This window comes from Nanorana parkeri, unplaced genomic scaffold (genome assembly GCF_000935625.1).
Source record: "Nanorana parkeri isolate BGI_ZX_2015 unplaced genomic scaffold, ASM93562v1 scaffold18, whole genome shotgun sequence".
In the NCBI taxonomy this organism is placed as follows: domain Eukaryota; kingdom Metazoa; phylum Chordata; class Amphibia; order Anura; family Dicroglossidae; genus Nanorana; species Nanorana parkeri.
This window is the reverse complement of record NW_017306286.1, coordinates 1,119,200-1,145,553: the sequence shown is the minus strand read 5'-3', so window position 1 is coordinate 1,145,553 and position 26,354 is coordinate 1,119,200. Positions and strand designations below refer to the sequence as shown.

The window sequence follows — 26,354 nt, the reverse complement described above, 5'->3', positions numbered from 1 at the left end:
CACACACACACACACACACGGAAAATTGTATACTTACCTATCGGTAATTTTCCTTTCCTGATGCCAATCCATGGCAGCACACAATGGGTATGGCTCCGCCGCCCCCAGCCCAATCACAGGACCAGTTATACTATACATTAAAGCCCGCCTCCCAAGGCCACCATTCTCATAACAAGTACTCAATGCGAAAGCCATGGGAGGGTTCTGTATGCTGCCATGGATTGGCATCAGGAAAGGAAAATTACCGATAGGTAAGTATACAATTTTCCGTTTTCCTGACACCAATCCATGGCAGCACACAATGGGATATAGCGATCACACATCCAGGGAGGGTAATTCTGAGATATTTATTTATTTGTATTATATATATATATATATATATATATATATTTATATATATAAGTGTGTGTGTGTGTGTGTGTTTAAATATAAACTGCAAGTTTTATTAATTAGTCCTATCATTGTTAATCATCTGTAGTCAATGGATCAATGTGAGGGAACAGAACACAATTGGGACAGTAATTATATAGACATGGTGAGTTAGTTGAACAGCCATGTTATTATCGTATAGAGGCAAATATCTTGTGTTGATTTGTTTGTTGCCAATTGATCAGCAATAAAGCATTCACATTAATTATGCCACTGATTTACCGAAATTAGAGGGCTATCAACCTAATCTTAATCTAGACCCCAAGTAGACCTAGCATCAGATATGTTCTTCCACATTAAAAGCATGTATGTTAAGTAATGTGTAACTCTAAGATAGGTATTTATTACTTCTTAAGTACTGAGAACCTGAGTGAAGTCAGCACAGCTTCACCTTATTCACTAAGCTAAACTTTGTAATGTGAACATGCTTTATTCTACCATAGAAAATCAACCCCCAGTGCATCGTAAGATTCCAGAGCAAATGGAGGCATAGAATGCCTATGTATGCAGTGTAAACAATGTGGGATTAATACATTTGCAAACAACTTGATGTGAATAATCTTATCAAAGTGTGCTAAAGTGTCAAAATCTTGTTTTTATCGTTTGTAAATATGTATGTACATGGAGGCAGGCATATAAACGTTCTTTACATATGTAAGCTATGTTTTGTGCTTTGCGGTGTTACACGATGGTTGTGTTTTACTGCTCCTTCTACAGTGTTCACAGTTAGTCATTGCGGTAGCTGCTTATAGTGGCTAATGTACAAATTTCTATATTCGAAGGAAAGCTGTGCCCAGAGAAATATGGAGCCCGAAACGCTAGTTTCAATAGTTTCCGAGTCACTGACTTAGAAGAAGCATGCAACCAGCAATGTCAGTATGATGCATGCTTCTTTTTGGCCAGTGTCTTAAAAAATACTGAAGACACTAGATCAGCATGTATTTTGTTTATCACTTTTGAGCTGTTGTCTCATTCTTTGCAGTGAGGCAAGGAAACCCACCCAATAGTATTTTAATGTGATTTTACTAAACACTAATGCTACACATACACAAATACAGCTGCAGGAAAACAATACAAAACATACAAAGTGCTAGAAGTATGCATACACACATGTATACAATCTATCTATCTATCTATCTATCTATCTATCTATCTATCTATCTATCTATCTATCTATCTATCTGTCTATCCTTTCATAGCAAATTAACATTGACAATAATCTTTATGCAAGGTGATATAATTAAGGCCACTTAGCTTACGTTATAGCAGGTCCATAGTTCCCCTATAAAACTAGACTTTGGACATTAGGCATTACATGTACTTGATCTTGGCAGTCTCTCTCATAGTGTAACTTTTGTTCCATGATAATGTCCACCTTAGCTAAAGCTGCAAGCTTTTTTATCTTGAAAAGTTTTGGAGACATTCCCAGATGGGCGCACCTCTTTCTACTTCCATGCTATATCAGTTTCTATGAGGAAAGTATTTCTGTCTGCAAACTCTACATGGCAGCACAATACCATGAGTGCTGCTGTGGTCAGCTATATCAAAAGGTCAAACTATTGTTGATTCTTAATGACATTACTACAATTAAACTTAGGTTCACCAGCCAAGAACTTCTTTAAACAGCAGGGACAGCTTAAAATGTGTACTTTCTCAGCAAATGGTTTACAGTACTGTACACACATACAGTATACCACAATACTATTCTATCTTATTTTCCCTTTGTTTTCAAGGACAGCTTAATTGGTCTTGTGAGAAGGGTAATGGCAGGCTAAATAATTCCTTAGTATTGATTACTGGTACTTTTAATATTATAACAGAAATGTGTAAAAGTAGGAAATGTGACTTCACAGCATAATCTAAACATTATGTTGAAGGTTGCTTATAGCAAAAAGGAGATCTTACTTTGTGCAATCCATTTGTAGGTATGGCAAACATATATTATGCAAGCATACATCAAAATTCTTTAGGATTTCTTCCCTAAAGGCATAATCTTCTTTATCAGTGTTGTCAAGTTCCGTCGGACTGGGGAAAGTGCCAGATCAGAAGAGGATAATATATCAGGCGAGCATGAGATACAGATTGGACCTGTCCACACAGATTTGGAAGCAGTGGAGCTGGAAGATGGAACAACGGTGCCAAAGGAGTTTGCAAACCCAACTGATGGTAAGATTTCTTAAACAGCAGATAGCAATACTATGAAGTTTATAGTCTTATAAGAAATGGTAAGTGCCGTATCAATTTTTGCACAATGACATTCAGTAGTTTTTACTTTCTGTTCTTCATATTGGAGATATTTTTTTCCATATTGTGGGGAAGTAATTTGTAACTTAGGGCCATGTCACATTGACGATTCTGCTGCTGGTGGCTGGATGACACCTTGCTAGTTTAGACAGGCAGAATGTGATGCTGTAGGAGAAGGTGAGTTGACTCTTAGTGGTTCTGTTGCTGCTGACTTATCAGTTATAGAGGCTGATTTTTAAATCTTCCTCCCAGTGTATAGCTGGAGCCGAGGAGCAAAGGAAGATTTATAAATCAGCCTTATAGTAGTAAGCTATTGATTATGATAGCTCTGTGAATTGGCCATTAAGGTAACCAATGGGAAAGCTATAGTATAACTATCATACGGAGATTGACTGTAGTGAGGGAGTATTTGAATTGAAAAAAACAGAAATTGGTATTGAGTTGCTGTGTCTGAATTAATTGCCTCTTGTTGTTTTCTTATAGATACCTTTATGGTGGAAGATGCTGTGGAAGCTATTGGCTTTGGGAAATTCCAATGGAAACTCTCAATCCTTACTGGTCTGGCCTGGGCAAGTAACAATAAGTAACATCCTAAAATGTTTATCTGTGCAATTTTCATGCTAAATTTAGTTTTATTTTTCAGTATTGTTAATATTAAGGTTTTTGTACTTTGTTTTGTGGACTTATTCAATAAGAGAATGCAAAGAGCAAAGATTATGTATGAAGTCCAGTAAGCTATAGCAACCAGTCACAGCTCGTCCCTTATCTGGAGTAAACTGAAATTTGACAGTCATAGGTAACTGCAGTGACAGAAAGTGGAAAACCTCTTCATATACTCTGACTCCCTTTCACTGTTTATTGCTGTTCTGAGCCCCTGAAAATCAGCTATTGTATTAACTGGCAACTCATTGGGGCTGTGGTACATCAAAGTCTAGCAAAACTACCTGAATGAATAAATAAACCCAGGCAGCGCCATTCTCAACATGTGGTCATGCTCTTTGAGTTTGAGAACAGACTTTTTTTTTGGTTCTTTTCTGAGTAAGACACCATTGTCATTCAGTAGTGAGGATGAGCGGAGGGGGGGACAAACTTAGAGTTGTTCCGCTGTCTGTTGATATGGGCAATTACAGATACTAGAAGATATACCTATTTATTGAATGGATGTGACAGGTTATTGCATTTTTGTAAGTTAATAACTGTCAGTCTGTGTAACAAGCAATGGTAAGGAAGGAAGAAATCTATTCTGTTTGAGTCTTTAGATGGATTCACACTGTTGTGGTACATTAATGACTTGATAATGTGCTTTGCATTAAGGCTGCCTATCCATTTTCAATGGGATACCAATGCACTGCAACATAGTTGATTCAATAAGAAATTGCAAAGAGCAAATATTATTATAGGAGCCTTGTGGTATGCTATGTAGGAGCCTTGTGGTATGCTATGTAGGAGCCTTGTGGCATGCTGTGTCAGAGCCGTGTGGCATGCTGTGTCAGAGCCTTGTGGCATGTTGGGTAGGAGCCCTGTGATGAACCTTTGCACAGACTATACACATGGAGGGCATTTATCAAAACTGGAGCAAACAAATCTAGAGCAGTTGTCCATGGCAGCCAATCAGCTTTTCACTTTCATTTTTAAAGCTGAACAAACTGAAGAGAGAAGCTAATCGGTTGCCACGGGCAACAGCTCTCGATTGTGTCTGCACTGGTTTTGATAAATTTTCCCCCCCATAGTATTTTTTTTATTCTTAAAAAAGCATTAAATGCAATTTAAAGCATATTCAAGGTTCACAACAGAGGCACTTAAACATACAGATCCATATCCTGTTATTTTCTATGGAAGCCTGTCAGCCTCTGATATAAACACACCGCAGGCGTTTGTAAGCTGTTAGAAACAGACTGAAACCTGACTTCAGCTTCTATGCTGTGATCTTTGAGGATAATTTACTTCACAGTACAAGCAGCTACAGAGATCAATGGGGGGCTGTTGTAAAACTCATTTGCTGCCTGTTAAGAATATGTAAAAACTTTCATGTCCATAATAGGGCCACATGTGCATTTTAAATCAGCAAAATACATTGCAGGTGCATTAGTTTTGTTTTCTTTAGAAATCAGCCACAGTAGAACAGTCTGAGTCAGATCTAGATCTCTGCAATCAGCAGGGAGTATGTGCTTTGGTGATTGCAGAGCTATAGGTCTGACTCAGCAAGAGGGGTTTTGGACCTCTGCAAAGAGACTACTGTTTCCATACAGAGACCAAGGGTCCCACTCTGCAGGCACAGGCTAAAGAAAATGATATCTATAACTTTACACTCCTTTTGATTTTATACATCAGGTATGTATTTGACAGATGTAAACTGAATTGGGCTTTAAAGAAAAGGTTGCAACTTTTTTCCTCCTAGCTTTATCATCATTATTTTTGGATGATGAGCTATATGCTTCTACATGTGTCCTTTTTTCCCGCCTGCATTTATTGTCATGCTGCTTTCTATCTAGTTCCCACACTGACTTTCTCTTTTATGCTTTGCTTTGGTGCATGTGCAGATGGCAGATGCCATGGAAATGATGATCCTTAGCATTCTGGCTCCACAGCTCCACTGTGAATGGAGATTACCCAGCTGGCAGGTGGCTTTGCTCACATCGGTAAGCAAATGCGCTGACTAAGCCTTGATCGTATTCCAGGTGTTAAACTGACGTCATAGCTGCCCAAGGACTCACATTTATCTTTTGTAATTACAAAGCTTTGCTGCCACAGTCATGCCTGACTATTGAAATGTTAGCTGAAACAGCATTGGTTTAACTCACGCCACAATGTCCTTGGTAACTGAATGGCTTTGCATTCCATTGTAACGTTACCTTTTGAAAATTTTCATCAGAGCAAATACCTTAAGAACAACTAAAGGCTCCTGTATGACAATCTAAACAAGTACCAATACTATGTCATGCACAAGCCTTAAAATAATAAAACATTAAATTTTACTGGCTGAGCCAAATCGTCCTTCATTTGTGTCCCGCATGCTCCCCCTCCCAGACACTGCAGCTCACAGTGGGAGGGTTTCAGCAACAATCTCAGTGCTGTCAATCCTTAAAGCAGTTGGCAGGATTAGGTGTGACTAGGAGTCAAGCTACAGGCATGTGAGACAGCAGTGAAAATACTGATGGCCAACCTCTGCAACACTTTCTCACCTCACTGTAGTGCAAGCAGACACAGCCTACATGAGAGTGACAACTCTTCCCTGAATTCAGGATCAGTGCAGCATTGTTGCCCCGCAACAACAGGAAGCTGCATTAGGTGGACACACATAAGAAACACAGGGGGAAATTCTATTTTTTTCTCTTGCATTTATATTGATGTTTGTAAATACAGTTTTATATCGGTTTTCAGTAAATAACCCTTATAGTATATTGGGTCCCCATGTGTAGTTTTATTCCGACACATTTTCAAATACTGAACCAGCATGCGTTCACTTCCGCTTTTCAGCATATAAGAGCTGAGTAAATCATCTCTGAATTGGTGCTTGCTTAACTATTACCAAAAATGTACCTTATTTGTGTATCACTCAGCTGTAGACCCTCAAATCATCTCTGAATTGGTGCTGACACTGCCCTTCCTTCTGGAGGGGGGCTACTTTGTTCCCCATGGTCCCTGTGTGTGTTGTAAAGTAGCCACCGCTCCAATCTCACTCCTGTGATGGACTACAATCTCAATACAAATTTCAACACAATCTCAACACAATAAACATGAGATTATAGTTCATCACGGGAGTGAGCTTGGATTCGTGGTTACTTTACAACACAGACAGGGACCATGGAGAACAAAAGTAGCCACCCTCCAGGAGGAAGGACAGTGTCAGCGCCAATTCAGAGATGATTTGAGGATCTACAGCTGAGTGATACACAAATAAGATACATTTTTGTTATTAGTTCAGTTACTTGAATGTATTTTTTACCTCTTGAGTTTAGTGTCAGTTTAAAGGAGAACTATGGGGTTAAGTCTTTTCCCCATAGTTCTCCTTAGGGTAACGGGAGGACACAAACTAGCGTCCTCCCGTCACCCTAGGCTCAGTATACTGCGAGCTGTAGCTCGCGGTATACTGAGACGCCGCAGTATACCGCGAGCAGCTGCTCGCGGTATACTGAGATGCCGCAGCTGAAGTGAATCCCGAAGCTGCGTGACTGACAGCTGGCTCTGCCTATCTAAAGGCAGAGCCAGCTGTACTCGCCCCATCCGTTCCACCAGTCAGCGCTGGCAGATCGGAGCGGGGAGAGGGGAATCCAGCCCCTCCCCTGTCACGGCAGAGAACCGTGACAGGATCGAGAGGTGAGCGAACTCCGGTATGTGTTCGCTCCCCTCCCGATCTACTGAGCCGACCTGTGACAGTCTCATTGTCACAGGTCGGCTAGAACTATAAGGTGAGTGAAAAGCACTCACCTCATAGTTCTCCTTAAAGTGGGCAAGACAGACGGACTGGTAACCAACATAACATCTGTAAGGGGGTCAGGTCCTAAATGACACTTTAACAAGGAAATTAGGTCAGCTGTAGTGATTTTATATTTTTGTATTCAATTACAATATATTAACAGTCTGCATTTAATTTAACTAGAATTTTCTTTATTTTAAGGTAAGAAAAACCAGAAACGTATTTTACTGCAGGAGCCTTTACCCCTGATTCTGCAGCCTATCTGCACAAACTTGTTGGTCCTGTAGATCAATTTTTGGCATGTCTTTTGTGCCTTACAATCTCATTTCCATACACTGAAGGACACTGCAGCGCCAAGACTGCTTATGTTGTTGTTTTTTTTCTGTCTTATTTACAGGTTGTCTTCATAGGAATGATGTCTAGCTCTTCCCTCTGGGGAAATGTCTCTGACCAGTATGGCAGAAAGACAGTAAGTTTTGGTGACAGGATGATTTAATAATTACATAAGCTTACTGAATATATAAATATTATGGTGTCCTGATTGACATTTCTAGGCATTTGACTCTGCATTGTGTTTAATTATGTTCTATATTTGCATTTTCTCTCTTGTATAGGGTCTAAAGATTAGTGTTTTCTGGACTTTGTATTACGGGATCCTCAGTGCATTTGCACCAGTCTATAGTTGGATTCTGGTGCTTAGAGGATTGGTTGGTTTTGGGATTGGAGGAGTCCCTCAATCGTAAGTTTCTATAAAATTTATATTTGCAATGTGTGTGATGCCATTTCATTTAAATGTTACCAATGTATTATGATTGACAACACATATACAATAAAGTCCATAATAGAAGTCACCAGCACTCGATGATATGTGCAAGAAGGAAATCACTTTTTATTCAATTGTCACATGTGTCAAACAGCCAACGTTTCGAGGCCACGCAGGGTCCCTTCTTCTGGGCGACATAGTGACACTGCGTGGCCCCGAAGAAGGGACCCTGCGTGGCCCCGAAACGTTGGTTGTTTGACGCATGTGACGATTGAATAAAAATTGCTTTACTTCTTGCACATATCATCGAGTGCTGGTGACTTCTATTATGGACTGTATCGGACACGGCCCCATCCGTGTTGTCACTTCAAGCACCAACCTCTTACTCAAGGTCTGTAAGCTGCATGGAGTGCAGGTGATTTCGTATCATCGATTACATATACAATAAACACACACACAAATATATACAAAAAAACAGCATAGCAGTGGATGTAGCTGTAAAGATCTTGCTCAAAGGCTAAGATTTACTCCCATATTTAGGGTTTAGCATTTTTCCCACTTCCCTCCCTTCACTTACCTGATTCACAGGATACTTCTCCCCACAGGCTGATGTGGATTCATCTTTGAATTCAGTGCAGCTGTGTGTGGCTCCGCCCACATATCCATATCACCCATGTATTTGGTATCCATCCATTTGACAGGATCTGTGAATGGAGAAACTACAAGTCCCATCAGCCACCAGGGCAGAAGGACTTGTAGCTCTCAATAGACTAGGAATGCAGTGACATCACCGCACTTCATTCTTCCTCTCATTTTACTGAATGTCTGTACTGAGGTATGGACATGGACAGGAGGAAGAGTCTGCTGGAGGCAGAACATTGCACCCTTGATCCTCTGATTGCGGTTGCAATGCTTTACTGGCTCCAATACGAAAAAATAATACATGCACATTTTTTTAAGGGGAAATTTCAATTTAAGGGACATCAACAGTATGTTACTGGCTACCTTCAAAGGAGGCAGCAAATGAAGGTGAACAATATACAGTGTGAGTGCCACATATCCACCTGTAATCCATGGTTACTTAGAGTGTTACACACATAGTCCAATACTCTCAGCTCACACCATGGAAGGGTGAGGAACTCTGCACGCTGCTTTCTGAACAAAAGAGCATACAGAGAGGTAGGGGATTGTTGGAGGCAGTTTGTATAACCCCGACTTGTGCAGTGATTTCTTTTTGCCTTCTATCATGACAGAGTAACACTTTATGCAGAGTTCCTTCCAATGAAAGCTCGAGCAAAGTGTATCCTTTTAATAGAGGTGAGCCAAATCTAGTGTTCTCATTTTTGGGGGAATATGCACTATTTGTAAGGAATGTTTTAGATATACGTGAAAAGAGAAGAGCTTCTACTTCCTTCTTTGCAGTACTACACTGATCCTTCTCACAATGCACGTCTATGAGTGAGCTAATTTATTGATAGCAATGAACTTTCTGGGTGACAGATATCACAACAGTTGTTAAGCGGAGAGGTAGAGTGATTATATATTGAGGGAGTTATTCACAAAGCTGCCGTAGGCAGCCGTGTGAATAACCGACCCGAAGTGAAGTGAGCCGAACGCTGTTTCGGCTATTCACATCAGGCTTGTACGGTTGATCTCAGCTGTACAACGGCTGAAATTAGCCGTACATTGGCTGGCTTCGGGTCGGCCGAACATGCTCGGCATGTTCGGCCGACCCGAAGTGCAGAAGGAGTTTGACTGAGCCGATCCAACATCTGGTTCGGCTGAGCTGAAACTCCGGCAGCCTACTCCCTGCTGTTCGGCCTATTATGATCATCTCAAACTATGGGCAAAAGATATGTTTATCAATTTGTATTTTCCTTGCCCGCAATGATTATGTTTACCAATTTAGGTCTTTAGAAGTATGAGAGTGTCTTAACATCCCCACATGTTTGATTATGTACTTTGGTGGTAGCAGTTATTGCTTTTAAATGTCAATCAGCTAAAACGAGGCTTCTAAACAGTGACAAAGCTCTGATGTTTAGCTTAACAGTGAAGGGAATTTATCAATTTTGTAGAATCTGCGAGCTGCTGTCAATGACAACCAATCAGCTTCTAGCCTTTTTTTTTTCCAAAGCTTAACTGAACAAACTGAAAAAGAGAAGCTTATTTGGTTACTGTGGGCAACTGCTCCAGATTCTGTATGCTCCAGTTTTGAGACATTTCCCCCACTGAGATAACCAGATGTTAATAAATCTTTACCCACTATCGTTTTCAATCGTTTTCAATGTGCTTGCTTTTCAATGCTACTAAGACAAACTTGGATTCAGCTTGTTACCATTTTTATTGCAGATTTTCTGGGCTATTGGCACTGTGTTTGAGGTTCTACTAGCTATTTTTGTGATGCCCACACTGGGATGGCGCTGGCTTCTGATACTGTCTGCCCTTCCCCTCATGCTTTTTTCCGTCATGTGCTTTGTAAGTAATTATTATTTCAAATCAAATTTGTTTAAGCTTCAGGTTACTTTTATATGTGTGATACAGTTGCATGAGTCTTTAATATTTTTCTACAGGTGTTCCTAATACAGTGCATTTATAATTAGCTAGTTCCACAGTTGTCTTTTTAGGTGATAATGGTGGACAGGTTCCTCAATACACATACACACATATATGCCCTTGTTCTGCCCAAACTGAAACTGACTAGAGGAATTAACTGTTTATTAAAATTAAGTATTTTGAGGTCTTTACTTTTTAATACATGCAAACTTGAAGGAACATGTATTATAGATATATCCAAAACAAGTCATAGATAAGTTGTGAAATTTTTTTTTTCCATTGAACACAGTTGCATGAGAACTTTGACAATGATTTGACGTTATGTAGAATATATATCATTTACCTATGCAAGACAAACTGTTGAGTATGAATCATTTGTTCCAGAACTGGGCAGGAGTCTATGTGCTTGAACTTACAATTGCAATAATAATTGATCTGTCTTAGACCACACATTGATATCCGGTCTATGTATTTATAACAGTGTGCCCCATTGTTTACAATAGTGTACAAATATAGCACTTTCTGCAAATAACGAAAAACAAGATATGGTTACAGATAAAAATGCAAAGCCCTGCAGTATATTTTAAGGGGTCTATTTATAAACAATTTGTAAATATCTGTGATTATTCGTTTTGGGTGAATAATGCCAAAAATGAATGTTGTTAATATATATTTTCCAAGTTCAAATGTAGTGTTGTATTAATACATTATGGCTGCTACATGGTCTTTTCCAGTTTGAATGTAGTTTGTTGTAATAATAAATGATGGCCCCTAGATGGAGCTGAGGAACATAGAAAAGAAGTACTTCCTATGCTCCTCAGCTTTATCTAGTGCCTATAATGTATTATTACAATAATAACAATAACCTATATTCAAACTGAGTACTTCCTATGCTCCTCAGCTCCATCTAGTGCCCATAATGTATTATTACAATAATAACAATAACCTATATTCAAACTGAGTACTTCCTATGCTCCTCAGCTCCATCTAGTGCCCATAATGTATTATTACAATAATAACAATAACCTATATTCAAACTGAGTACTTCCTATGCTCCTCAGCTCCATCTAGTGCCCATAATGTATTATTACAATAATAACAATAACCTATATTCAAACTGAGTACTTCCTATGCTCCTCAGCTCCATCTAGTGCCCATAATGTATTATTACAATAATAACAATAACCTATATTCAAACTGAGTACTTCCTATGCTCCTCAGCTCCATCTAGTGCCCATAATGTATTATTACAATAATAACAATAACCTATATTCAAACTGAGTACTTCCTATGCTCCTCAGCTCCATCTAGTGCCCATAATGTATTATTACAATAATAACAATAACCTATATTCAAACTGAGTACTTCCTATGCTCCTCAGCTCCATCTAGTGCCCATAATGTATTATTACAATAATAACAATAACCTATATTCAAACTGAGTACTTCCTATGCTCCTCAGCTCCATCTAGTGCCCATAATGTATTATTACAACAATAACAACCTACATTCAAACTGAGTATTTCCTATGCTCCTCAGCTCCATCTAGTAGGGATGTACCGATACCACTTTTTCAAGACCAAGTACAAGTACTTTCCCTCAGGTACTTGCCGATACCAATTACCGATACTTTTTCTTAAAGGGACATGTGTAATTTTTTCTAAAACAATGCTGACTAATGATTTTAGGGCAGTTTCTTTATAAATATGAAGAACTGTAACTCAATCTATGATTATACAGCGATGGAGAATAGCAACAAGCAATAGAGGACTACAGATCCCGTCACTCCATGATTATACAGCAATTATATATGGCTGTGTGTCGTCTCACCTGGGATGCATTTGGGTCTCACCTGGGCTGCACACTAGGGTCCTGCGATCTAGGAGCTCGTTGGGGGCTGAGGAAGAGCAGCCACGGGGTGCCAATGTAGTTTACAGGGTTACTCTAGAGATTAGGGCTAGCTACCTACCTATATGCGTTATAATTCTTCATATAAATATATGTTTTGCATTCTGAATTCAATAGAACCAAAGTATATGGGCTTTAGTGCACCACAATGCACACATGTGAATGGCCTGTGCTTTGGTGTGTGCTGTGTTGCAGGTATGTTTTTAGTGTGTTCGGAGCTCATTTGATCTGACTGGGCTGCATTAAAGCAACGCTCCTCAATGCATAAAATGGTGTACATTGCCACACGCAAAGATGTGAAGGAGCCCTAAAGGTCAACTACCAGTCATTTCTATCTCTGATCACACATGAATGCATTTCCTTGTGGTTGTTCTTATCTCCACCACCTCTCACAAGACCATCATGAATGAGTCACCATCTTGTGGCTGGACTATCCTGTCATTTATTCTATTTTATGGGGGATACATTGGGAGAGACATTCTTTAACTGCCAGAGTTAACAAGAGATGGAAGTGGAAAAGTCAGCAGAAGATTGAGCTCAGTTGGAGCTCCCCTTCAAAATAGCAAACCTATTGAAAAGCATTGAGCACTAGGGATGAGGACAGAGCTGGAACTTCTTGGAAGGCACAGGAAGTAATTTGGGCATTGAGTGCTCTACTGTACATCAGCACTGAACTGCTGAAACCTATAACCATCCCAGTTCCACTTTGCAAACAACATGCCTTTTGTTTGGGTAACATTTTATATCACCCATATGTACCTGTAGCTGGCGGAGGGGATCCGGAGGAGCGGCTGTCAGTAGAGCGGCTCGGGGAGCAGGCTCCATCAGCGGCAGCTGGAGACTCAGCCAGGGAATCCAGGGACAGATATGCAGGACGAGAGCGGGAGTCCGAGGCAGTCATGTGGTCCGACAGCTGTAATAATCAATCATTCCTACACCAACAATAAAAATAGCACACTATAAATATATAATTTGTATCCACGTATATCTTTACATGATGTAGAAATCTAAGCAACTCATGCTTAATTCATATCCCCATATGAGTATGTCCCAATTAATTTGATTGCCATTGTATGTGCAAAGAGCAAGCATAAAGTGCTGTAATAAGCCAGCTGGCCAATGAGATCAACTTTATCCAACAAAATGCTTCAAATAAGATATAAGATATAATGGCCATTCCATGGGGATCTTACACATCCATCAGCAAACCTCTGTGCGTCCTGAGGCGCCATCACCGCAAACGCCCATGTTACACTGAGAATGCATGTATCATATTGGCAGTGTGTGCACACCAGGTAGGTCTCACCCAGCTCAGTTGATATCTTTTCAGTGCTGAATCTTTCACCGATTGTGCTTGCAAGCTCGTTCAGCAACAAATTTGTGGGATATCTCCATCTCATATGAATCCCAGCCTGGTCAGGTCCATATAGCAGACTGGACGCCTCAAGAGAGCGCAACACGTTTCATCCAATAGAGACTTTTTCACAGCATGTGCGGCATCTGTATTATTAGTACTACCCTGTTTCCCCGAAAATAAGACCTACCCCGAAAATAAGACCTAGTACTATTTTTGGGAATTGCTAAAATATAAGACCTACCCTGAAAATAAGACCCAGTTGTGACCATTCCCAGGGACGGTGGTGGCATAAGGGGGAACTTGAAGAGCCGCGGGAGAGAGCAGGAGAGAATCAGCGGTGCCAACGAAGCCAGTGCTAGAGGAAGCGAGGCGGCACCGGAGGGAGCAGAGCCGCATAAGCCGACTCCTCTCACAGGCGGCGTGATACCAAATGCACTCCGCCTGTGAGGAATCAATAGTGAAAGAGCACTTTGCTCATTCTGGCCAGCGATTGGTTAGCAAATTGCTCTTGGAAAGGTACGGCACCCGATTGCCCTGATCACCATATTTTTGTAAATGAATACATGTAGACTTTTCTACACGATTAAGTGTGGATTGTTGTACATTAAAAAAAAAAAAGAAATAAGACCTACCTCGAAAATAAGACCCAGTGTGTTTTTTGGAGCCCAAAAAAAATATAAGACAGTGTCTTATTTTCGGGGAAACACGGTACCACAAACTACTGTACATTTAAACTGGGAAACTCCATCTAGTGGCCATAATGTATTATTACAACACTACATTCAAACTAGGAAAAATATATTAGCAAAATGAGTTTATGGCATTATTCACCCAAAACGGACTTGCAGGACGAGAGCGGGAGTCCGAGGCAGTCATGTGGTCCGACAGCTGTAATAATCAATCATTCCTACACCAACAATAAAAATAGCACACTATAAATATATAATTTGTATCCACGTATATCTTTACATGATGTAGAAATCTAAGCAACTCATGCTTAATTCATATCCCCATATGAGTATGTCCCAATTAATTTGATTGCCATTGTATGTGCAAAGAGCAAGCATAAAGTGCTGTAATAAGCCAGCTGGCCAATGAGATCAACTTTATCCAACAAAATGCTTCAAATAAGATATAAGATATAATGGCCATTCCATGGGGATCTTACACATCCATCAGCAAACCTCTGTGCGTCCTGAGGCGCCATCACCGCAAACGCCCATGTTACACTGAGAATGCATGTATCATATTGGCAGTGTGTGCACACCAGGTAGGTCTCACCCAGCTCAGTTGATATCTTTTCAGTGCTGAATCTTTCACCGATTGTGCTTGCAAGCTCGTTCAGCAACAAATTTGTGGGATATCTCCATCTCATATGAATCCCAGCCTGGTCAGGTCCATATAGCAGACTGGACGCCTCAAGAGAGCGCAACACGTTTCATCCAATAGAGACTTTTTCACAGCATGTGCGGCATCTGTATTATTAGTACTACCCTGTTTCCCCGAAAATAAGACCTACCCCGAAAATAAGACCTAGTACTATTTTTGGGAATTGCTAAAATATAAGACCTACCCTGAAAATAAGACCCAGTTGTGACCATTCCCAGGGACGGTGGTGGCATAAGGGGGAACTTGAAGAGCCGCGGGAGAGAGCAGGAGAGAATCAGCGGTGCCAACGAAGCCAGTGCTAGAGGAAGCGAGGCGGCACCGGAGGGAGCAGAGCCGCATAAGCCGACTCCTCTCACAGGCGGCGTGATACCAAATGCACTCCGCCTGTGAGGAATCAATAGTGAAAGAGCACTTTGCTCATTCTGGCCAGCGATTGGTTAGCAAATTGCTCTTGGAAAGGTACGGCACCCGATTGCCCTGATCACCATATTTTTGTAAATGAATACATGTAGACTTTTCTACACGATTAAGTGTGGATTGTTGTACATTAAAAAAAAAAAAGAAATAAGACCTACCTCGAAAATAAGACCCAGTGTGTTTTTTGGAGCCCAAAAAAAATATAAGACAGTGTCTTATTTTCGGGGAAACACGGTACCACAAACTACTGTACATTTAAACTGGGAAACTCCATCTAGTGGCCATAATGTATTATTACAACACTACATTCAAACTAGGAAAAATATATTAGCAAAATGAGTTTATGGCATTATTCACCCAAAACGGACAGTCACAGACAATCGCAGGGCTTGGCCCCTGCAAATTGCTTATCACACTCTAACGTGTCTTTAAATTGTTCTGTGTGGAAAATAAAATGTTTTTGATAACTTACCTATTGCTTGTTTTGAATAAATCTGTTATACATATTGTTTAAAAATGGAGACTTCATAATACAATGTTATTATAATAATTGCAGCATATATCCTAACATGAGGAATACATTTACTTAGATATACAGTATGTACTATATTACTTTAAAAACCAGCAGTGGTCTCCTGCGTGGTTTATATTTAGGAATAAAAATCCTGCAGCAGTCATTTTAAACCTGCTGGCACCAGCTTATATAGTCACTCCACCCAAAAGAGATATGTAAGCTATAGTTGGATCCTTGGGGGTTGTGTCAGAACTTGGACTCTTATACACTGATCAGCCATAACATTATGACCACCCTCCTAATTTTGAGTAGGTCCCCATGTTGCCACCAACACATCCCTTACCTGTCGAGGCATGGACTCCACTAGGCTTCTGAAGATATGCTCTGGTATCTGGTATCAAACCATATGAGCTACAATAGCTCTTCCATAGGATCAGACTACACGGGCCAGCCTTCGCTCCCCATGTGCATCAATAGGCCTTAGTCGACCATGACCCTGTTGTCAGTTCACTAGTTTTCCTTCCTTGGACCACTTTTGGTAGGTCCTGACTACTGCAGACCGGGAACTGCCGTTTTGGAGTTGCTTTGACCCAGTCATCTAGCCATCACAATTTGGCCTTTGTTAAAGTCGCTCAAATCCTTACACTTGCCCATTTTTTCTGCTTCCAACACATCAACTTTAAAAACAAAATGTCCACTTGCTGCCTAATATATGCCACCCACTTCCAGGTGCCATTGAAACGAGAAAATCAATGTTAATCAATCACCTGTCAGTGGTCATAATGTTATGGCTGATCGGTGTATAACTGGTATACCCTGGCAGCAAGTTTTAACTGCTACTATTCTGAAATTTCTGCTCACCTGGAAAGTGTGAGTGTTCTTGTACCTCTTGTTGCATTCTCCATAACTTTAATAATGAAACATTCATTCAACACTCCGTCACACAGATCTGTCAGCAAGCCGTTGCACCTCAGAAAATTCACCTTCTAGTGTAAGCTTCACTAGAGTTGTTCTGGGTTGACAGGTTTTGGTTGACTGAGACTTTCTGGTCAGAAAATATATAATGTTTTAAGTAATTTTCAGGCCTAAAATGTGGAATATAACATGGGTACAAAAAATGAAAAAAAGGCCTCAGTCATGAAGGGGTTAAAGCAGAACTTGTGTAAACACTTCTATTGTCTGCTGTTTTCTAGTGGTTGCCAGAGAGTGCAAGGTATGATGTTCTGTCTGGAAATCAAGAGAAAGCACTTGCTACTTTGAAGCGTATTGCAACTGAGAATGGTGCTCCAATGCCTCTGGGGAAACTAATCTTATCAAGACAGGTAGGTATCTGTTGTATTTATGGTTGAGAGCTAGTGACAGATGATTGGTGAATGGGTTCGCAAACAATTGATCATATGGTCTACAGAAGAGGGGTTCTCTTAGCATGCTTGTAAAGACCATTCTTTTCTATTCATTCATTTCGTTTATGAGAAGAGAATGACCCTTTAAAGAAGTTGTAAAGTCCCGGCATATCCTATCCTGTTATAACATCAGCATTGTAATAAGAATACATACTAGAGTTGTTTTTCATAATGCAATCAAAGCTTACGTGAAAAAATCCCTTTTATATAGTAAGTGCTTTGGAAGGTCTACCCATCACTTTCAGCAACTTCCTAGATTCCCAGTGTGCTTTGCATCTCTTTCACTGCTGCTTGATGTGATGCGATCTCAATTCCTCAAGACTACATAGCCCGTTATGCATTGCTTCCAGCAAGCACTGATGATGATACATTGTTCAGACGTTGGGTTGTAGTTCAGAAGGCAGGCTCTGTGAGTGCATATTCCCAAGGCTGAGTGAAAATGTAATTGCATTGAGGAAGTACATCCTATGGGCATCTTCAATAAGTAAGTTTACAAACCTCTTAGATTGATATGGTTATTAGGAGTGGGCTAGAGCCTATTAAAATTCATTATAGAAGCACATATTTATTTTTAGTTTCTGACCATAGATACCCATTAACTTACTGGGAAATGTCAAACCAAATGTTAGTAGTTATTTTTGTAGTGCAGTACTTGGTGAGTAGTGGAGGGGCAGGTCTTCTTGTAGGTAGGTGCAGTACGGCTAATGGCCACTAGATGCCCCCATGGGGCCCTGGAGATAGATGCAGCTCTGTACTGGGGAGACTCTGTGTCCCAGGAGAGTTGATTTATAGGGGGCGCCCGAGAGGGGAGAACAGTTCAGTTTGGGAGCGGAGTACAGGAGAGTAGAAGTCAAAGACTGTATGCAGAGTCTCCGGAGGGAGACTGATTCTAGAACATAGGCTGGTCCATGGGAAAGACAGGACCAGGCCTAGGACTATGTAGAGCTATTCACAGATTCCCTAGTTTCCCCTGGAGGGGGAAACCACCGAACTAGGACTGCCAGTGGGCCTACGGCCGAAGTAAGACGTGGACTCTAGGCTGCACCTGGGCTGTTCTTCTCTCTCTCTAATCTGTATCACTATGCAACTATCAAGAAATGTGCCGTCACCCCACTCGGGGGTGGCTGGAATGTATGCTTCAAATCATGTTCATTCTTTCAAGTAAAATCAAGAAAAGACTATCTGTGTGGACTGGTTCTTCTCCCTCCAACCTCTGAGAAGGTTGGGTTCTACAGGAGTGTGATGTTGGACTGTATCGTGGCTGTAACCATCCTGAGGAGAGTAGGTGTGCAAAGGGGCTATGCCCGACATAGGTTGCCTTTTATGGTGGCCTTTCTCCCTAAGGAGGAGGAAGCACCGAATACCGCAGAGGCGTGGGAAGTCATGAGGCCCTGTGTGCGCAGTACTACACGTGTGCGAGTGTTTGCACGAGGCCAGAGCCGTGTCCCCTGACCTTGGGGTGCCTGGTGTCGTGTTGCATACACGGGGTCACACAGAGCCAACCCAAAGGGAACACACACGCAACACCCCGAGAGTGAACCCTGCCTACATTTTAGTCGCCTAAAGCTGGCCATACATGGATTGATTTTCTGCTATTTCCTGCCTAATTGGATGGAATTTAATCTGTGGGTGGCCCTGCCAGACACACTAAAGGTGCCCATACACCTTACAATTATCTGCAGATTTTCTGTGGTCAGATGGAAAAAGTACAACAGATTGGCCCAGGTGGAGATTACTCCATCCACACAGTTAAGTGTAGATGGAGGAATCTGTTGCACCTTTTCCATCTGACCACAGATTTCTTCTCTCTCTCTAATCTGTATCACTATGCAACTATCAAGAAATGTGCCGTCACCCCACTCGGGGGTGGCTGGAATGTATGCTTCAAATCATGTTCATTCTTTCAAGTAAAATCAAGAAAAGACTATCTGTGTGGACTGGTTCTTCTCCCTCCAACCTCTGAGAAGGTTGGGTTCTACAGGAGTGTGATGTTGGACTGTATCGTGGCTGTAACCATCCTGAGGAGAGTAGGTGTGCAAAGGGGCTATGCCCGACATAGGTTGCCTTTTATGGTGGCCTTTCTCCCTAAGGAGGAGGAAGCACCGAATACCGCAGAGGCGTGGGAAGTCATGAGGCCCTGTGTGCGCAGTACTACACGTGTGCGAGTGTTTGCACGAGGCCAGAGCCGTGTCCCCTGACCTTGGGGTGCCTGGTGTCGTGTTGCATACACGGGGTCACACAGAGCCAACCCAAAGGGAACACACACGCAACACCCCGAGAGTGAACCCTGCCTACATTTTAGTCGCCTAAAGCTGGCCATACATGGATTGATTTTCTGCTATTTCCTGCCTAATTGGATGGAATTTAATCTGTGGGTGGCCCTGCCAGACACACTAAAGGTGCCCATACACCTTACAATTATCTGCAGATTTTCTGTGGTCAGATGGAAAAAGTACAACAGATTGGCCCAGGTGGAGATTACTCCATCCACACAGTTAAGTGTAGATGGAGGAATCTGTTGCACCTTTTCCATCTGACCACAGAAAATCTGCAGATAATTGTAAGGTGTATGGCCAGCTTAAGCTTGTCTAACTTCAATCTTAAAATGAAAGGAGCCAGGGGGAAAATTGTTGGCCAAACAGTAACTGCAACAAATCAGCTGCTGTCAGTGTTCGTATAGTTTGACAGCCAGGGTCAGGGGAGATACTTCCAATTAGACGGCTGACTTCAGGTATTAGATTGATAATGGCCAACATTAAAGACAGAAGTTGTTGGAACCAGTGGCGTAACAATCGTCATAGCGACCCAGGCGGCCGCTATGGGGCCCGGCCAGGGCATCCCTCTGATGCCGTGCGGGCCGCCTGGGTCGCTATGGCATATCAGGGTGCTGGCTGTCAAGAGGAACGCACCGCTGTTAGATCACTGACAACCTGTCAGTAATGTGTGCAGCAGCGCGTTCTTCCTCACATCCGCCACTGAGCTGTGTCAGTGATAGCCAGCAGCTTCTGAAGAAGAGACTGGACCGGGCGTTTGCAGTGAAGGAGGAGGCGGGGCCCGGCGACTCAGGCCCCGTTCACATGTAGCGAATTATCGCGCGATTTCCGCCGCGATATCGCGCATTTTAGCCGCGCGATATCGCGAGAAGTCGCCGGCCAATGCTATTCAATGGAGCTGTCTTAACTCCATGTCGCGCGTCACTCGTCGCGGTCGCAAGTCGCTTCTACCGGACAATTTTTTCAGCGGATTTTGCGCGATTTTGCCTTTTTTCTATGGAGCCCGACGGAGAAGGTCGCGCTACCGTCGCTGGATCGTCGCCCCGAAAGTCGCGCTATCCCGGCCGTGCGGATCCGCTGCAAAAGGTATGTCGCTACGTGTGAATGGGGTCTTAAGAGCAGGAGGGGCTAGTGATGTAAGAGGAGGCAGGGCCCATCGATAGAGGAGAAGACATGGCCCGGGGACGAAAGAGGAGGCGGGGCCCGGGGACGGAAGAGGATGCGGGGGACGGAAGAGGAGGCGGGGCCCGGCGACCACAGAGGCGGACTGCGCTGACAGGTAAGAGGTGTGCAGCCCACCTGAGACCCTGCAGAGCCAGCCATAGAGAGTCTATATCACATGGCCCCATACAGAATTTTGCTATGGGGCCCTGTGATTTCTAGTTACGCCCCTGGTTGGAGCGATGGTTCCTTTACATTGATATCAGCTGCAGGGTGTTGCTCTACCAGTATGGTGGCTGAGTTTGAGGCTGGAGGTGACTAAGGGACATTGGTACAGATTGGGTTGATTTTCATGCATATAAGTGTAAAATGCTGATTAATGGATTCTATAAAGGATTAGCGGTAAACCCCTGTATCCAAATATCTAATCAAAGGCTCCATACAATATACCTAATGGTCCCTAGGAGACATCTATGGCCAGGAACACATAGCTGCACATCCAAATGAATATATATTATTATATAGCACCTACAATGTAAATGAATATCCCCTTATGAAGAAGCAGGTCATCTTGTGAAATGGGTCTAGGAAATACAGAAGATATTTCTACACTTTCACTCCAAGGAGGCGTGGAAATGTCTGTATAAAACATGTGAACAAATGGGTTTGGGTTTGATGTAACAAATATGACACTGAATGTAAATGTGATGTAGGGTACCCTAAAAGACACCAAATAGAACAAAAGGGTTATTGAGGTTTCTTGTAGTGTACCAGTATGACTTGACACCTTTACAGCACATTACCTTTTTGTCAAATCTGTTCTTTTATTTTATTTACTGTTTAAGTTATAATAAATCCAAAACTGCCTTAATGGGAAGTTATATTGTGCTGACAAGTAACTGTAGTCTCTTCTGTTTTACAGGAAGATCGTGGTAGAATACGGGATCTTTTTACACCTCAGTTCCGATGTACAACATTGTTGCTTTGGTTTATATGGTAAGTGGTAAAGCTCTTATGTGTTAACAAATGTGAATATGTTAGAGGGCATTTGAGATAGAAATTTCCCTTATGGCTCCATGCTATTGGAAATTAATACTTGTGTCAAGGGGTTAATTTCAAAATGCACCTGAAAGTATGTAACATTACAACACAGAACAAAAGGTAAGGGACAATCTTCCAATGGGTACATCTGTTCGCAAGACAACTGTCTAAGAGGGAAATTCCCCTAAATTTAGGAGATTTCCTCTAACTTCCCTTTGTGTCTCTTAGACAGGAAGTGAAAGCGATTTAAACAGCTAAAATAAACTGGCAGGGTTTTAAAGGATAAGTTCACCTTTTGCAAAAATTTAAGAAATGCATAATTAATAATATATAAAAGAATATGCATTAAATCACCTCATACGGTATCCAGCCATCCTCGCGATGGGTAGATGTAGGAATGTATTCCTACATCTACCCAGCGCGAGGATGGCTGGATGCCGTATGAGGTGATTTAATGCAGTTTGAAGTCCAGCTGTCCTTCCCCCATCTCTCCTAACTGTAAGTCAAACAGGAACTTATTTTACAAAAAAAATTACATCGCACTGACACTGGAGCGGGACAGCCACCAGCAATATTCTGACTCCTTGGGCTGCAGGTCTTCTAAAGGAGCCAAATTATCTTCTAAAAGCTACCATAAGGATCTCTCTTAACACATAAGTCAGGAGCTCTATAGGAGCAATGCCATTTGGTAAATTAGTCAGAAAATAGGCTGACATTGGCATCCTGCAGTTAAAAATGAACTTATTTAAATCATTCAATTATGCCAAATAAATCTGTGATACAATGAAGATTAAAAAAAGCAAGCAGGTGCATAGCAGTTTGTTTGTATGCAGTAGCAGAGGTTTTGGACCATAACGTATATTTGTTTATTGTGCATTACATACTGTGAAGCTCATCTGTAAAAGAGACTCAATATTACTGTACTGCTAAGACAAATAACAGTATTTATACTCCAGGTTTTCCAATGCCTTTTCATACTACGGACTGGTTCTCTTAACCACAGAACTATTTCAAGCTGGAGACGTATGTAGTAGTAAGTAACAGTCATTTTCATTTTGGATCAATGACTAATATTTTATGACTGTTTTATAGGTCCATTTATAGTCTTATAGTCTATACTTGTCTATAGTATGGGATTTTCAAGAGTTTAAAAAGGCTATTAAGTTCCCAGCTACAATGCAACTCCTCAGCATCTTTCATATCTACATTTCATTCTTTACCACTTTATGAAATATTCTGAATGAGTTATCACTCATAAAGTTTTCCTATTAATAAATATTAAGTGGATTATTCACAAAGCCGCTGAAGGCATTTTCCCACCGGCTGCTGTCAGCATTCCCGAACAGAGCTGGCAGCTCATTGGCTGCCGGGAAAATATTGGTTTATACCCAGGAGTCCAAATTAAATAAGAGTTTGATCAGTGACCTATAAATGCTCAACAAAAAATACTATGGTCTTGTAAGAATCCATGACCAAAACAGAAGTCACTTGAAAGACCTAAACTCTCATGGTCCGATAACCCTGTTCTCTGTGTACCTGGAGTGTATTCTGATTTAACTAAATGGTCTTTGAGGTTTCGAGCCCTACATGTCACCATTTGAGGGTGTGGTCCTACTATATCTGCCAGCGAGGGACAGAGTCGTAACACAGGCATGTAACACAGAGACCATGGTTATCTGGACCATGAGAAACAACTGGCGTGTTCGCTTGTGGGAGGTGCCCGGTGTGCTCCTCCTATGTGGATAAAAACCTTTCAGAGTACAGATGGTCAGCAAATATTTAAAATGAATCAATGTATTCATTGTTCCACTGAAAAAGTGATTTATCAACTAACGTGTCCCTGTAGGAAAATGTATATAGGTAAAACTAAAAGACAACTGCGAGTACAGATAGGGGAACATTTGAGAGATATTAAGAAAATAAGGAAAAAGATATCCCCATAGCTCAACATTTCAAAGAACATCACAATAGTGAATTGAAAGGTATACAAGTAAAAGGTATACAGTATATGTATTGAAGATATCAGCAAGGAGGGGTGACTTTGATAAGATCCTACTCCAGAAGGAAAAATAGGTGGATTTATAAATGAAATACTCTCTCTCTCCAAGGACTGAACATAGAGTTTAACCTGCAGGCGTTCCTGTAATATAGCCTTGAAATAGAAATGCTCAGCATAAATGAACAGATGCCCTGGCAACATCGAATATAGACTACAAGTGAAAACTTCCCTGTGTTTTGCTGCTATGACTTATATAGTCATTTCTCATAATGAACATCTTTTAAAAATGGTTAATTACCAGAAGGATGAGTAAAAGACCCTTTAAGGAGGCTAATGACGCTCACATCTCACGTTCTGACGAAGCCCCGCTGTGGGAGGGGTGAAACGCGTCAACGGAAGAGCACCACTCGCCACCCTGTGGTTCACCCACTACAAGCTATGATCGTTTGATCGGTTCCCTGGTGGTATCTACACATATCTGTAACCCAATTTGTAGGCTGGACCAAGGCGGCAATGTGAAATCGGCCCTGCTACAATAGGAGTCAAACAAATGATTGCAATCAACTAGTACTGTGAGTAAAACTCAGCTCTGTCGGCCGACGGGTAAGAGCTTCTTTTAACAACTTTTCTGCTATCTGGAAATACTGTGAACCTGCTGGGTTCAATTCAATTCAGGACTTTGTCGGCAAACATGGATTAATTTGTATATATTTACAGCCAGGAAATCTGCATTTTCTAACACCTCTGGTGAGGACACAGAAGGGTTAAGCCAGGGGCTTAACGACAGATCACGGGGCCCCATAGCAAAATTTTGATTGAGTCCCCCAGCAACCTCCCTACTGTCAATGATATTAAAGTCAGGTACCAGGAGAACTGCCTGCATAGTCCCCCCCCCCGCCCCTTACATCTGATGCCAGCTCTTCTTGATGAATAATGTCAGTGTCAGCAGCAACTTCTGCAATTCTTATTGGGGCCCCTTCCACCCCCAGGCCCCATAGCAGCCACAAGGGCTGCTATGGCTATTGTTACGCCACTGGCTTAAGAAACCTACGATGTATTAAACAAGCTGTTATATATAAACTAGCGAAGCGGGACAGGGATGTGAACCAGCCGGACCAGCTCTTGTATCGTTCTGTGATTAAAGCTACAAAAGTGTGACGCGCTGATTACATTGCTTGAACTTTCGATACATCAACAACAGTATAGTAGTTGCAACTATCCATGACATATTTTTTCAGCAACATCCACACTGCTACTAATAGGCTTCTTACAGGAACGCCTGCCTATTAGGACGTTTCATTTATTGATTCATTTTGGATCTGCACAGTAAGAATTAATCATTTGTATCCCGTGCATATAAGCAATTTATTCATAGAACCGCTGAGGGTTGGTCTGTAAGTGCTGTACGATGTGTGCCAGTGTGGAGACAACGTTGTCTTCAGGGGTGTCCCAAGGCCGGGTGACACCCCGCCGTGACGTTATCGCACATGCGCGTAATGATGTCATCACGCGTACGCGGCCATCTAATTGACGCTTGCCGGCGGCCATCTTGGTGATGGACGTCGGCAGAGAGAGGAGGGGATGTTCACCTGGCGGGGTGAGGTATGCCGCCGGGTCCCCTCCTCTCTCCTGATACTGTCAGGCTCTCTGTCCATGACCGAGTGCCCAACTTTTTTAGAGGGGGTGACACCAAAATCACTGTGAGTCATTTTGGTGTCACCCCTCCAATGGTGTCACCCGGGTGCGGGCCACTGTGACGCCACTGGTTGTCTTGCGTTTAAATGAGATTTTCATGATGCGGTGAAGGTTAAAGGGGTTCTAAACCCTCTGTTTTTTTTGCCTATATCTACTGCTAGCAAGCAGTAGAAATAGGCAAAAAGTTTAAAAAAATTAAACTTACCTCCTCATCGCTGCGCGCTCCCACGCCGAGAATCAGGAACTGCTCGTGCGGCCGCAAAGGATCTTGGGGCGGGCGCATGCGCAGAATAAGAGACATCATTTACGGTAAGTGCTGACATTAACATGGAGGGGAAAAATTATTGCTGATCGACGATTGGTACGAGAGTGTGAGGAGCTTCCCGCTTTCCTCTGAACTAAATCGGATTGCCAGGTCCTCCTCCCATTTCGTGAGAAACCATGGTGTCGGGTCAGAAGAGCCCGAGATGAGTTGTTTGTAGCACATAGAGAGAACATGGTGAGCAGAGTCCTGTCGAGTGCACTCCGACTCGTATGGAGTGAGGGCTCTGGAGAGCTGTGAGGGGCGTGGCAGTGATCTGAGGAAGTGTGAGAGTTGCTGAGTTCTTCATGGGTCCAGAGGTGCGGGACCTTGGCGGGTGGGAACCCTGAACTCTGAGGACCAGGAAGCCCCCGCTAGGAAATGAAGTGCCCTTTCTTTACCCGGGGATTTGAGAGTTCGGAGTTTGGGGTCCTCCAATCCCGGTGGAAAGGCTGGATTGCCCAGGATCGGGAGCAGAGGCGAGGGGTCGG

The 26,354-nt window shown here is 42.1% G+C and overlaps 1 protein-coding gene across 1 annotated transcript in view; it reads left to right on the top strand.

Annotated features, from left to right (window-relative positions):
• Window positions 1–26,354, top strand: part of SVOP (SV2 related protein) — a 52,016-nt gene that overhangs the window by 11,160 nt on the left and 14,502 nt on the right. The window contains exons 2-11 of the mRNA XM_018560844.1: window positions 2,435–2,595; window positions 3,157–3,242; window positions 5,214–5,312; window positions 7,488–7,559; window positions 7,705–7,829; window positions 9,107–9,170; window positions 10,203–10,328; window positions 17,184–17,312; window positions 21,750–21,823; window positions 22,825–22,901. Coding sequence (XP_018416346.1) covers window positions 2,435–2,595; window positions 3,157–3,242; window positions 5,214–5,312; window positions 7,488–7,559; window positions 7,705–7,829; window positions 9,107–9,170; window positions 10,203–10,328; window positions 17,184–17,312; window positions 21,750–21,823; window positions 22,825–22,901 — 1,013 coding nt within the window. The remainder of the gene's footprint in view (window positions 1–2,434; window positions 2,596–3,156; window positions 3,243–5,213; window positions 5,313–7,487; window positions 7,560–7,704; window positions 7,830–9,106; window positions 9,171–10,202; window positions 10,329–17,183; window positions 17,313–21,749; window positions 21,824–22,824; window positions 22,902–26,354) is intronic.